Genomic DNA, 12,247 nt, shown 5'->3' with positions numbered 1-12,247 from the left:
ATCGGCGAGCCATAGAAAATAAATGGATCTTTAAGAAGAAGACAGACGCGGATGGTAATGTGACCATCTATAAAGCTCGGCTTGTCGCTAAGGGTTATCGACAAGTTCAAGGGGTTGACTACGATGAGACTTTCTCACCCGTAGCGAAGCTGAAGTCCGTCCGAATCATGTTAGCAATTGCTGCATTCTATGATTATGAGATATGGCAAATGGACGTCAAAACGGCATTCCTTAATGGTTTCCTTAAGGAAGAATTGTATATGATGCAGCCGGAAGGTTTTGTCGATCCTAAGAATGCTGACAAGGTGTGCAAGCTCCAACGCTCGATTTATGGGCTGGTGCAAGCATCTTGGAGTTGGAACATTCGGTTTGATGAGATGATCAAAGCGTTTGGGTTTATGCAGACTTATGGAGAAGCCTGCATTTACAAGAAAGTGAGTGGGAGCTCTGTAGAATTTCTCATATTGTATGTGGATGACATACTGTTGATGGGAAATGATATAGAATTCTTGGAAAGCATAAAGGCCTACTTGAACAAGTGTTTTTCAATGAAGGACCTTGGAGAAGCTGCTTATATATTAGGCATCAAGATCTATAGAGATAGATCGAGACGCCTCATTGGTCTTTCACAGAGTACGTACCTTGACAAGATATTGAAGAAGTTCAAAATGGATCAGTCAAAGAAGGGGTTCTTGCCTGTATTGCAAGGTACGAGATTGAGCATGGCTCAATGCCCGACCATGACAGAAGATAGAGAAAAGATGATTGTCGTCCCCTATGCCTCGGCCATAGGGTCTATCATGTATTCTAGGCTGTGTACCAGACCTGATGTAAACCTTGCCGTGAGTTTGGTAGGAAGGTACCAAAGTAATCCCGGCATGGAACACTGGACAGCGGTCAAGAATATCCTGAAGTACCTGAAAAGGACCAAGGAAATGTTTCTCGTTTATGGAGATGACGAAGAGGTCGTCGTAAAGGGTTACGTCGATGCTAGCTTCGACACAGATCTGGATGACTCTAAGTCACAAACCGGATACGTGTATATTTTGAATGGTGGGGCAGTAAGCTGGTGCAGTTGCAAGCAAAGCGTTGTGGCGGGATCTACATGTAAAGTGGAGTACATGGTAGCCTCGGAGGCAGCACACGAAGCAGTCTGGGTGAAGGAGTTCATTACCGACCTAGGAGTCATACCCAATGCGCCGGGGCCGATGACTCTCTTCTGTGACAACACTGGAGCTATTGCCCTTGCCAAGGAGCCCAGGTTTCACAGGAAGACCAGGCATATCAAGCGTCGCTTCAACTCCATTCGTGAAAGTGTTCAAAATGGAGACATAGAAATTTGTAAAGTACATATGGACCTGAATGTAGCAGATCCGTTGACTAAACCTCTCCCTAGAGAAAAACATGATCAACACCAGAATTCCATGGGTGTTCGATTCATCACAATGTAACTAGATGATTGACTCTAGTGCAAGTGGGAGACTATTGGAAATATGCCCTAGAGGCAATAATAAAATGATTATTGTATTTCCTTGTTCATGATAATTGTCTATTATTCATGCTATAATTGTATTATCCGGAAATCGTAATACATGTGTGAATACATAGACCACAATGTGTCCCTAGTGAGCCTCTAGTTGACTAGCTCGTTGATCAACAGATAGTCATGGTTTCCTGGCTATGGACATGGGGATGTCATTGATAACGGGATCACATCATTAGGAGAATGATGTGATGGACAAGACCCAATCCTAAGCTTAGCTCAAAGATCGTGTAGTTCGTTTGCTGTAGCTTTTCTGAATGTCAAGTATCATTTCCTTAGACCATGAGATTGTGCAACTCCCGGATACCGTAGGAGTGTTTTGGGTGTGCCAAACGTCACAACGTAACTGGGTGACTATAAAGGTACATTACAGGTGTCTCCGAAAGTGTCTGTTGGGTTGGCACGAATCGAGACTGGGATTTGTCACTCCGTATGACGGAGAGGTATCTCTGGGCCCACTCGATAATGCATCATCATAATGAGCTCAATGTGATCAAGTGGTTGATCACGGGATCATGCATTATGGTACGAGTAAAGTGACTTGCCGGTAACGAGACTGAACAAGGTATTGGGATACCGACGATCGAGTCTCGGGCAAGTAACCTACCGATTGACAAAGAGAATTGAATACAGGATTGATTAAGTCCTCGACATCGTGGTTCATCCGATGAGATCATCGAGGAGCATGTGGGAGCCAACATGGGTATCCAGATCCCGCTGTTGGTTATTGGCCGGAGAGCCGTCTCGGTCATGTCTACGTGTCTCCCGAACCCGTAGGGTCTACACACTTAAGGTTCGGTGACGCTAGGGTTGTAGAGATATGAGTATGCAGTAATCCAAAATTTGTTCGGAGTCCCGGATGAGATCCTGGACGTCACGAGAAGTTCCGGAATGGTCCGGAGGTGAAGAATTATATATAGGAAGTGTAGTTTCGGCCATATGGAAAGATTCGGGGTCACCGGTATTGTACCGGGACCACCGGGTGGGGCCACCCATCCCGGAGGGCCCCATGGACTGAAGTGGGGAGGGGAACCAGCCCATAGTGGGCTGGTGCGCCCCCCTCTTGGGCCCCCCTGCGCCTAGGGTTGGAAACCCTAGGGTGGGGGGCGCCTCCACTTGCCTTGGGGGGCACTCCACCCCCCTTGGCCGCCCCCCCCCAAGGAGATCCCATCTCCTAGGGCCGGCGCCCCCCAGGGGGCCTATATAAAGGGGGGGAGGGAGGGCAGCCGCACCTCAAGTCTTGGCGCCTCCCTCTCCCCTGCTACACCTCTCCCTCTCGCAGAAGCTCGGTGAAGCCCTGCTGCGATCACTGTTGCATCCACCACCACGCCGTCGTGCTGCTGGATCTTCATCAACCTCTCCTTCCCCCTTGTTGGATCAAGAAGGAGGAGACGTCATCCGCTCCGTACGTGTGTTGAATGCGGAGGTGCCGTCCGTTCGGCACTTGGTCATCGGTGATTTGGATCACGGCGAGTACGACTCCATCATCCCCGTTCTCTTGAACGCTTCCGCTCACGATCTACAAGGGTATGTAGATGCACTCTCCTCTCGTTGCTAGTTGACTCCATAGATTGATCTTGGTGAGACGTAGAATTTTTTTTTGTTTTCTGCAACGTTCTCCAACACCGGAGGGTTACCGGAACCCCCCCGGGAGAAGTAATGGGCCTTATGGGCCCTAGTAGAGAGAGAGAGGGGCGGTCAGGGTGGGCCGCGCGCCCCCTCCCCCTCTGGTCCGAATTGGACTAGGAGAGGGGGGGCGGCGCCCCCCTTTCCTTCTCCCTCTCCCCCTTCCTTTCCCCCTCCTAGTAGGAGTAGGAAAGAGGGGAGTCCTACTCCTACTAGGAGGAGGACTCCTCCTCCTTGGCGCGCCCAAGGGCCGGCCGGCCTCCCCCCTTGCTCCTTTATATACGGGGGCGGGGGGCACCTCTAGACACACAAGTTGATCTTCGTGATCATTTTCTTAGCCATGTGTGGTGCCCCCTTCCACCATACTCCTCGATAATATTGTAGCGGTGCTTAGGCGAAGCCCTGCGGCGGTAGAACATCAAGATCGTCACCACGCCGTCGTGCTGACGGAACTCTTCCCTGACACTTTGCTGGATCGGAGTCCGGGGATCGTCATCGAGCTGAACGTGTGTTAAAACTCGGAGGTGCCGTAGTTTCGGTGCTTGATCGGTCGGGTCGTGAAGACGTACGACTACATCAACCGCGTTGTCATAACGCTTCCGCTGTCGGTCTACGAGGGTACGTAGACAACACTCGTTCCTCTCGTTGTTATGCATCATCATGATCTTGCGTGTGCGTAGGAATTTTTTTAAAATTACTACGTTCCCCAACAAGACCACCCACCAATTTGGGCCGGGCTAGGGGATTTCAAAAGGCCAAAACGGTCCGACCCAATTTGGACAGCCACGCTTGACGCCTAGTGTCCGGCTGTCCAGTGTGGACATATAGAGAAGGTTTGATGTACCGCGTTGGAGAAGCCCGTAGAACCTTCGTAGTTGGTTTCATAGCAAGTATCATTCATGATGAACTAAACAATTTTAGTGAGGTGGCAATTAAATGAAGAAACAAATAGTTCAGTATCATATCATGATACCATATCATAATAAATAATGTGCTACTATCTGTCATGCATAATAATAAATAAGATCATCTAAAATACAACCATATACTAGTATCATGTTCAATATTTCCTACTATGAATACCCTTAGGCACTTGGGACAAGAATTTTTTGGAACATAATTCCACGGACACTCGTTAAAGAGTAAAGTAAAAAGGAATACTAGAAAAATAAAAAGATTCTGAATGGTTTCATGAGGAAATGACATCTATAGTCTCAAAGCTATAAAACACTGTTTTAGTGAATAATAAGGTTTTGATTGTATATTTTTTCATTAAGAATATCATGGGTGTCATTCCACCACAAAACTTCACACATGAAAATAATGGCCGACCAAGTTTTATGTTCAAAAATTCAGATTTTTTTATTTCCCTCTTTTTATTTTACCGTTTACCATGTTCACCTGCATTTCATAGGCACGTGTTCTTAGAGACACTCATAATTTTGTTCTTGTGTATGTTATACAGTCAAAAGTGCATGCGATTCCAAAAAATATAAAGGTGGGCATGGCTTCACGTGCACCCACATGAATAGTACATTTGAAAAAAATACTAGAAATACTAGAATTTTTTAGAAAAAAATTCTAAATTTTTTGTATCAAAGTTGGTCATCCATTCTACTCCCTCCGTTCGGAATTACTTGTGTCAGAAATGGATATATCTAGAACTAAAATACATTTAGATACATCAATTTCTGCGACAAGTAATTTCGAACAAAGGGAGTACTCACATATAAATTTTCGCTAAGTATTGACACCCGTGGATTCTTAGTGAAAAAAATACACGAGATCTTACTATTCATTGACGTTGTTATATAGCTTCAATTTTACCATTTTTGTCCAGAATACCATGGATATTATTTCTTCGTAGAACTTCATACGCACGCATACCAGCCACCCAAAAAAACTTATGTATGTTATAAAAAATATTAAAAAAATCCAGTATGTTTTTCGACTTTACCATTCATAAGGGTGCGTGTGGAACTATGTCACTAAATCGGTGTCCATACAATTCGGACAAAATAAAAATAAAATTCACGCTGCATGCTCCCTGCCTACCCCAACATACAGTCTCTACCGAACACCCAGACACCTATATAAACCCACGCATCTTGCTGAATTAAATCCAAACCAAACCCCCGCACTTCAACTCAATTCACTCCATCAACACACGTACGTACCCACCCCCAGCAACAACAGCTCACCGTCACACCTCAAACCAGGAACACCCGAAGATGTGCTCCGGCCCTCCCCCGTTCCAAATGGCGGCGGCCGCGGCAAAGCCCATGCCAGTGGAGCGGCTCGGGCAGCGCCTGGTGGCGCCGGCGGCTCCGACGCCGGAGAGCCCTCTGCGCCTGTCGTGGCTCGACCGCTACCCCACCCAGATGGCGCTCATCGAGTCGCTGCACGTGTTCAAGCCCGACATGGCCAGGGAGGGTGACAGCCCCGCGAGGGCGGTGGAGCAGGCCCTGGCGAGGGCGCTGGTGGAGTACTACCCGCTGGCGGGCCGCCTCACGGTGACCGACGCCGGCGAGCTGCAGGTGGACTGCAGCGACGGTGGCGTGTGGTTCATTGAGGCTGCCGTCAGGTGTCGGCTAGAGGACGTGGACTATCTCGAGTACCCGCTCGCCGTCGACAAGGACGAGCTGCTCCCCCACCCGCGCCCCAAGCCCAGCCGTGAGGAGGAGAGCAAGCTCATCTTGCTTGTCCAGGTACTTGCTGGATTCGATTCGCATTGCGCCGTGTCGGTGGTGGATTTGGATTTTACTGACTGCGAGCTAAACTGGGCGTGGTGGACGCGACACGCAGGTCACGACGTTCGATTGCGGCGGCTTCGTGGTGGGGTTCCGGTTCAGCCACGCGGTGGCCGACGGGCCCGGGGCGGCGCAGTTCATGGGCGCGGTGGGGGAGCTGGCGCGCGGGGCGGGCCGCATCTCGGTGGCACCGGTGTGGGGCCGCGACGCGATCCCTGATCCGGCGAGCGCCCTCGTCGGCAGCCTCCCGGACCCCGCGGGCGCCAAGCGGCTCGAATACCTCGCCATAGACATCTCCGCCGACTACATCAACCACTTCAAGGGCCAGTTCGCGGAGGCCACCGGCGGCGCCCGGTGCTCAGCGTTCGAGGTGCTCATCGCCAAGGCCTGGCAGAGCCGCACGCGCGCCGCTTGCTTCGACGAGGACTCCCCCGTACACCTCTGCTTCGCGATGAACGCGCGGCCGCTCCTCCACGCCCGCCTCCCCTCGGGGGGCGCCGGCTTCTACGGCAACTGCTACTACATCATGCGCGTCTCCTCCACGGCCGGGAAGGTGGCGTCCTCCACCATCACCGACGTCGTGAAGATCATCAAGGAGGGGAAGAAGCGGCTGCCCACAGAGTTCGCGCGGTGGGGCGCCGGCGAGATGGGCAGCGTGGACCCGTACCAGATCACCTCCGACTACCGGACGCTGCTCGTCTCCGACTGGACGCGGCTGGGCTTCGCCGAGGTGGACTACGGGTGGGGCCCTCCCGCCCACGTCGTGCCGCTGACAAACCTGGACTACATCGCCACGTGCATCCTCGTCAAGCCCTGGGTACACAAGCCAGGCGCCCGGCTCATCACGCAGTGCGTGACGCCCGACCGTGTCGCCGCTTTCCACGACGCCTTGGTGGACACCAACTAGCTCACCACTGTCTCCAACACTTCGTCCTCCGTTTGCTCACGGGTTTCCTTCCCTCCTATCTTTACACTGGTAATGACTGGTTATAGTGTTTAATTACAGCTTGGTGAGCGAAGGTAATGGTAAACCGAGCAAGAATAATGGCAAACAGGTAGTGAAGAAACGTATAAAGTGGAAGAAGAATACGCATAGATATGGGGGACAGGTAGACACAGCTAGATGGTAGTGGGCAACGGCGAGATTGGTATAGGATGCCTTTGGGTGGTCTCGGTGGCGTTGCAGGAAGTGTATACTACATCCTTTTCTTCTTCTTTCTTTTTTTTCCTTGACTTTTTGGGGGGTTTCGATTGAAGGATCGAAGCTGGGCTTGGTGGGAAGCTACCAACCAGTCTCCCCTCGACTTGTGTACTGTACTGTTCTATTCTTTTTCTTTCGAATATAAACCCGCAAGGTGTACAGACTATTCTCTAGTGGTTTTCCCCCATGTAAAGTAGCTAATTCTACATAATTATAATGGTATAATGTGAAGAACAGCTCACCTTGGTGTCGTCTTTTTCACAGGTTAGAAATTATCTGTGTTTTTAGCGAGATCTGCGGACTGCGGGTATAAACTTGAACTCATAGCGTACATGCATGAAATGTTTGAAGAAATCTTCACGATACTTACATGCGAGTACAGTATCATTTTGCTCCAACTTTTGGCACCATTGACGTACCTATGCATGGCACAACGTCCACAGTAGCTGGCTGCTAGTCCTTCCCCAAGGATTTTCTTTTCTTTCCTCCGTAAATTCCTTCCCAAGCATGGAGTCGCTGTTATTCTTTGTTTATATAATTTTGTGAATGCTTTTACCACGCTTGCCGCGTGGTAGTCGCTATTATTCTTGACCCGTCAATTTGTCCTGTCCTTGCAAACCAGCTGGCTGACATAGACGAATCACAAATAGAGTATGGGACTGCAGGACAGAGGTGGTCATCGTCTATGTATACTCTTCCTTGTACCGTTCCAAGGCCGACAAAATTGGAAGAAGTTCCCACCCGTGGCCAAATAAGTAGGTAGAAATGCCAAAGGTAGCTCATCTTTACCGAACAAATCGACTTAAAATTTCTATGCAGAATGCCCCGCGTTCCAAGCATTCTAAAGTAGTTCACCGAATGATAAGTTGATGCAGCCAAGCCTCAGTTGTAGGGGTTGGTGCCTTGGTGATGAGAAGGAAAAATCAAGAGTGAAGTAGCAAAGCCGCAAAGGTGTACGTCCTCATGTTAGGTCACGATCTCGGTGCTGTTGGATGATAGCGCGGAGCCAACGACCCAAGTACCAGGATGACACTTCTCGCGGGTGTCGAATGTGTCACACGATTTCGACGTGACCAATTGTTAACTGTGCAGGTAGTGTCGTGTTGCTGATTTGGTGCTGGACCTTGCCGCTTGGAATCTTTAGCTGCTTTGGTTGCTTGCACGGAACCTAACCAGCGCACACAAGTGTCGATGAGCCTATAACAGATCGTCGTGGACTGGTGGTAGACGTGCATCCGAGATTGGGAGGGAAGCCGCTCGCGCATCAACTCAGACTACAATCGAATCGGGACCTCTCAAATTCCCCTATACGCTTGGGATGACGATATACGTTCGGGCTGTTCGGCATGGAATTCCCTATTCGCCGCTTACTGCGGCAAGTAGTCGCCGCTTCGCATAGGGGCGCAGATCAACCTGGGCCGGCCCATTTGAGTGGTTTCGCTTCGCGAGACTAAAAAACCGCAAAAATGATCTCGCTAGGAATCGAACCCACGACCTACAGAAGGGGTACACGCCGAGGTGGCCACAACAACTGACTCATGGCTGTGTAGGAATAATAATGTTTATCCTAAAGAAACTAAGAGGGACGACAAAACCTAAAACCAGTTCGCGGATATATACCAAAACACTTTTTTTCCTTCTACTGGTTCTTTCTGGTTTTTCTTCACAGTCTTATTCTGTTCTATTATTTCTCGTTTTCTATGTTTTTTCTTTTTTAATATTTTCCTTTTTCTTTTTAAGCTTTTCAAAAAGTTCAAATATGGTTCAGAATTTTCAAAAATGTTCTTTTTGTCAAAAATTGTTCACATTTCTGAATTAGTGTTCACATTTTCAAAATTTTGTTCACAATTTCGACAAATGTTCCTGATTTTTTGCTTGCTTTCTTTCTTTTTCCTTTTCTTTTTCTTCTCTTTTCTTCAAAAGAAATTCAAAATATTCAAATTGTGTTCGTATTTTTATAAAATGTTCAGTTTTAAAAAAATATTCTCAAAATTCAAAAATTGTTCTTGTTACACAAAAAATTTCAAATCTTTCGAAATGCAGAAAATGTACTGGACTTCATAAAATATTCATGTTTTCATAAAATTTTCGCGCTTCCAAATTTGTTCGGGATTTTTCAAAATTGTTCTCTATTTTCAAATTTTGTTCTCAAGATTTTAAAGAAGATTTATGCTTTAAAAAAATTTCATGCTTCCAAATTTGTTAGGGATTTTTCAAGATTGTTCTCTATTTCAAATTTGTTCTCAAGATTCAAAAAATGTTCGTGCTTTAAAAAATTGTTCGTGCTTCCAAATTTGTTCTCCGTTTCAAAATTTGTTCTCAAGATTAAAAAAATGTTCGTGCTTCAAATTCCAAAAATGTTTGGGACATTCAAAATTTATTCGTTTTCAGAAATTTTGTTTGCCTAATCGTGCCGGTTCGATTCTCCTCAACTCGCATCCCTACGTTTTTGCTTTCTTTTTACTTCCAGTGGTACAACGCGATTGGCCGGCCCAGTTAGGCTACCCCTGTGCGTGGCGACGACAGCATCCCCAAACCCAGTCTATATTTTGGGCGGATATAAGACGGACCCAACGTACACGGACCATTCGCCACGTCAGGCCGGCCTTCGATGGGCCATCCCGTGATCACATATCCACCACCTTTGACCAAACCCAAAGCCTCCGTCCACACTCTCGAACGCTACACTGCATGTCTCCTCCCCGCCCCTCCTTGTCCCGCCCTCACTGTCCCCTCCTCTTCACATGGTCTGTTGGAAAAGTTGCATTGAAAATAAATAAAAATTACGCACGCGCAAGATCTATCCATAGAGATGCATAGCTACGAGAGGGGGTGAGGGAGTCCTGGATTAGGGGGTCTCCGAACAGCCGGATTATATCCTTTGGCCGGACTGTTGGACTACGAAGATACAAGATTGAAGACTTCGCCCCATGTCCGGATGGGATTCTACTTGGCGTGGAAGGCAAGCTAGGCAATACGGATATGTATATCTCCTTTGTAACCGACCTTGTGTAACCCTAGCCCCCTCCGGTGTCTATATAACCCGGAGGGTTTTAGTCCGTAGGACAACATATAATCATACCATAGGCTAGCTTTTAGGGTTTAGCCTCTCCGATCTCGTGGTAGATCAACTCTTTTAATACTCGTATCATCAAGAATAAATCAAGCAGGACGTAGGGTTTTACCTCCATCAAGAGGGCCCGAACCTGGGTAAAACATCATGTCCCCTGCCTCCTGTTACCCCCTACCCGAGATCCACCGGTTTTGACACCGACATTGGTGCTTTCATTGAGAGTTTCTCTGTGACGTCACCGTAAGGAAGGATGCCTCATCTCGTTATTAAAAACAACATTACCGCCGGGGGAGCTCTGGCTGCCGGCCAAACTCTCCGGCTAGGCAGTTTCATCATGACCGCCTGTTCGGCCGCTGCACCGATGATGACTTCTTGGGTCATCAAAAACAGCCTCCACGTCGGCTCGGAATTGGCCGAGCAGATGGATCCAAATGGAGCTCTCTTCCCTAAACGAACTCTTGGATCACATCGCCGCCTTGGGAGTCGCTACGGACTATGATCAGATTGGGCTTAAACCCGATCGAAGGGAGATTAACTCTCCACCGGTCACCCATCATGTTGCGGTGGTGGAGGAACAATGCGGCGATTCTTCCTCTATCTTGAGGACTAACTATGTACGAATTCCTGAGCTCTCCGAGCCGGATACCCGTTTACGGGAGGACATTGCCCAAACCCTGAACCTAGAGTCAGGCAGCGGGCCAGACTCATCGGGCAACATACCGGAATCCGAACTTCCAAGATCGGAAACCCCTCGGCCCCTGGGTCTCAGATCGGGTAGGGGTCCGGACTCAAATCCACCACCCACCCAGACATAAACGATCTTTCCCACATCAGGCAAGAGCCCCATGAAACAGTACATCATTATTGGGCCAGATTCCTCCTTGTGATGAACAAGGTTAAGGACTGCCACGAGGAAGACGCAGTCTCACTTTTCTGCAATAACTGCACGGACAAGGGAATCCTTAACGCCATAAGTCGCCGTGACATATCACGCTTCGCCGACTTGGCGTCCATAGTACGAAAGTACTGTGCGATGGAAAGTGCCTGGAAAACCGAAACGAAATTTCGGGATAATCCGGCTCCGAATATGCACCCAGTCCGAGGTAAAAGGGTGCACTATCATAAGACACCCGAGTTCATTACAAAGAAGCAAAAACCCTCTACAGGGCACGGAACCGTATTGGAAGGATGGCTTAACAGACCCTGCAAAATTCATAGCACAACAGATACAATACCAACGCACAGCCTTAGAGCATGTTGGATACTCCGGCAGGTGGCCAAAAGTGGTGAGGATCTTCTTATCCCAAATGCCACAGAGCACCATCCTGTGGATAACAATACGGTATTAACAGTCTTTGAGACCTTCGTGTCAAATAATAGGCGCAAGCGAACACTCCGCAGCATTGCCGAAATCTGCCACGTAGCGGTAATAAATCCATGGAGTGACACGGCTATTACCTTCAATGCTAGTGACGAACCTAAATTCCGAACAGCCCGAGCACCAGCCGCACTGGTCCTCAGTCCAATTGTGGACGGCTTTCGACTCACCAAAGTACTCATGGACGGCGGCAGCGGATTATACCTCATCTATGAGGAAACTCTTCAAAAAATGAAAATAGACTGGAACCGCATTGAGCAAAGTAGCACAACCTTCAGAGGAATCATACCCAGTCGGGAAGCACGATGCGCTGGGAAAATCACACTAGATGTGGTATTCGGTACGCCAGAGAACTATATGTCCGAAGAAATTACATTTCAAGTGGCCTCGTTCAACAGTGGATACCACGCCCTTTTAGGACGTGAGGGTTCACGATCTTCCAAGTCGTACCCCATTATGGGTACATGAAGCTCAAAATGCCCGGGCCCAACGGAATCATCACTCTCGCCAGTGATCCGGACACAACACTCCGCGTCGAAAACAAAACAGCTGCACTGGCCCTCGAGGCATTATCCGAAGCCCTCTCGGCCGAGGAATTAACCACGCTACGCTCCACAGTGGACATGGACGACGTGATACTCGACAAGAGATCCAAGTCCACCTCTTTTAAACCAGC

At 48.6% G+C, this 12,247-nt stretch overlaps 1 protein-coding gene across 1 annotated transcript; it reads left to right on the top strand.

The window, feature by feature from the left end:
* The first annotated feature begins 5,275 nt into the window (after positions 1-5,275).
* LOC125551510 (acyl transferase 7) lies at positions 5,276-7,361 on the top strand. Its single transcript, XM_048714774.2, has 2 exons — positions 5,276-5,877; positions 5,975-7,361. The coding sequence occupies exons 1-2, from the start codon at positions 5,401-5,403 to the stop codon at positions 6,824-6,826; spliced, it is 1,329 nt and encodes a 442-aa protein (XP_048570731.2). The 5' UTR covers positions 5,276-5,400; the 3' UTR covers positions 6,827-7,361.
* Positions 7,362-12,247: the final 4,886 nt, after the last annotated feature.

Source organism: Triticum urartu, chromosome 1A (genome assembly GCF_056163025.1).
Source record: "Triticum urartu cultivar PI428250 chromosome 1A, HENAU_Tu73, whole genome shotgun sequence".
Lineage (NCBI taxonomy): Eukaryota > Viridiplantae > Streptophyta > Magnoliopsida > Poales > Poaceae > Triticum > Triticum urartu.
Note: the sequence above shows the minus strand (reverse complement) of the source record. Positions and strands in the feature narration are given on the sequence as shown.

Bases quoted from the DNA above. Each gene is read 5' to 3' on its own strand.
- LOC125551510 (XM_048714774.2), top strand. From the start codon at position 5,401: ATGTGCTCCGGCCCTCCCCCGTTCCAAATGGCGGCGGCCGCGGCAAAG. The intron at 5,878-5,974 runs GTACTTGCTGGA...CGCGACACGCAG, and splicing joins AGCTCATCTTGCTTGTCCAG to GTCACGACGTTCGATTGCGG.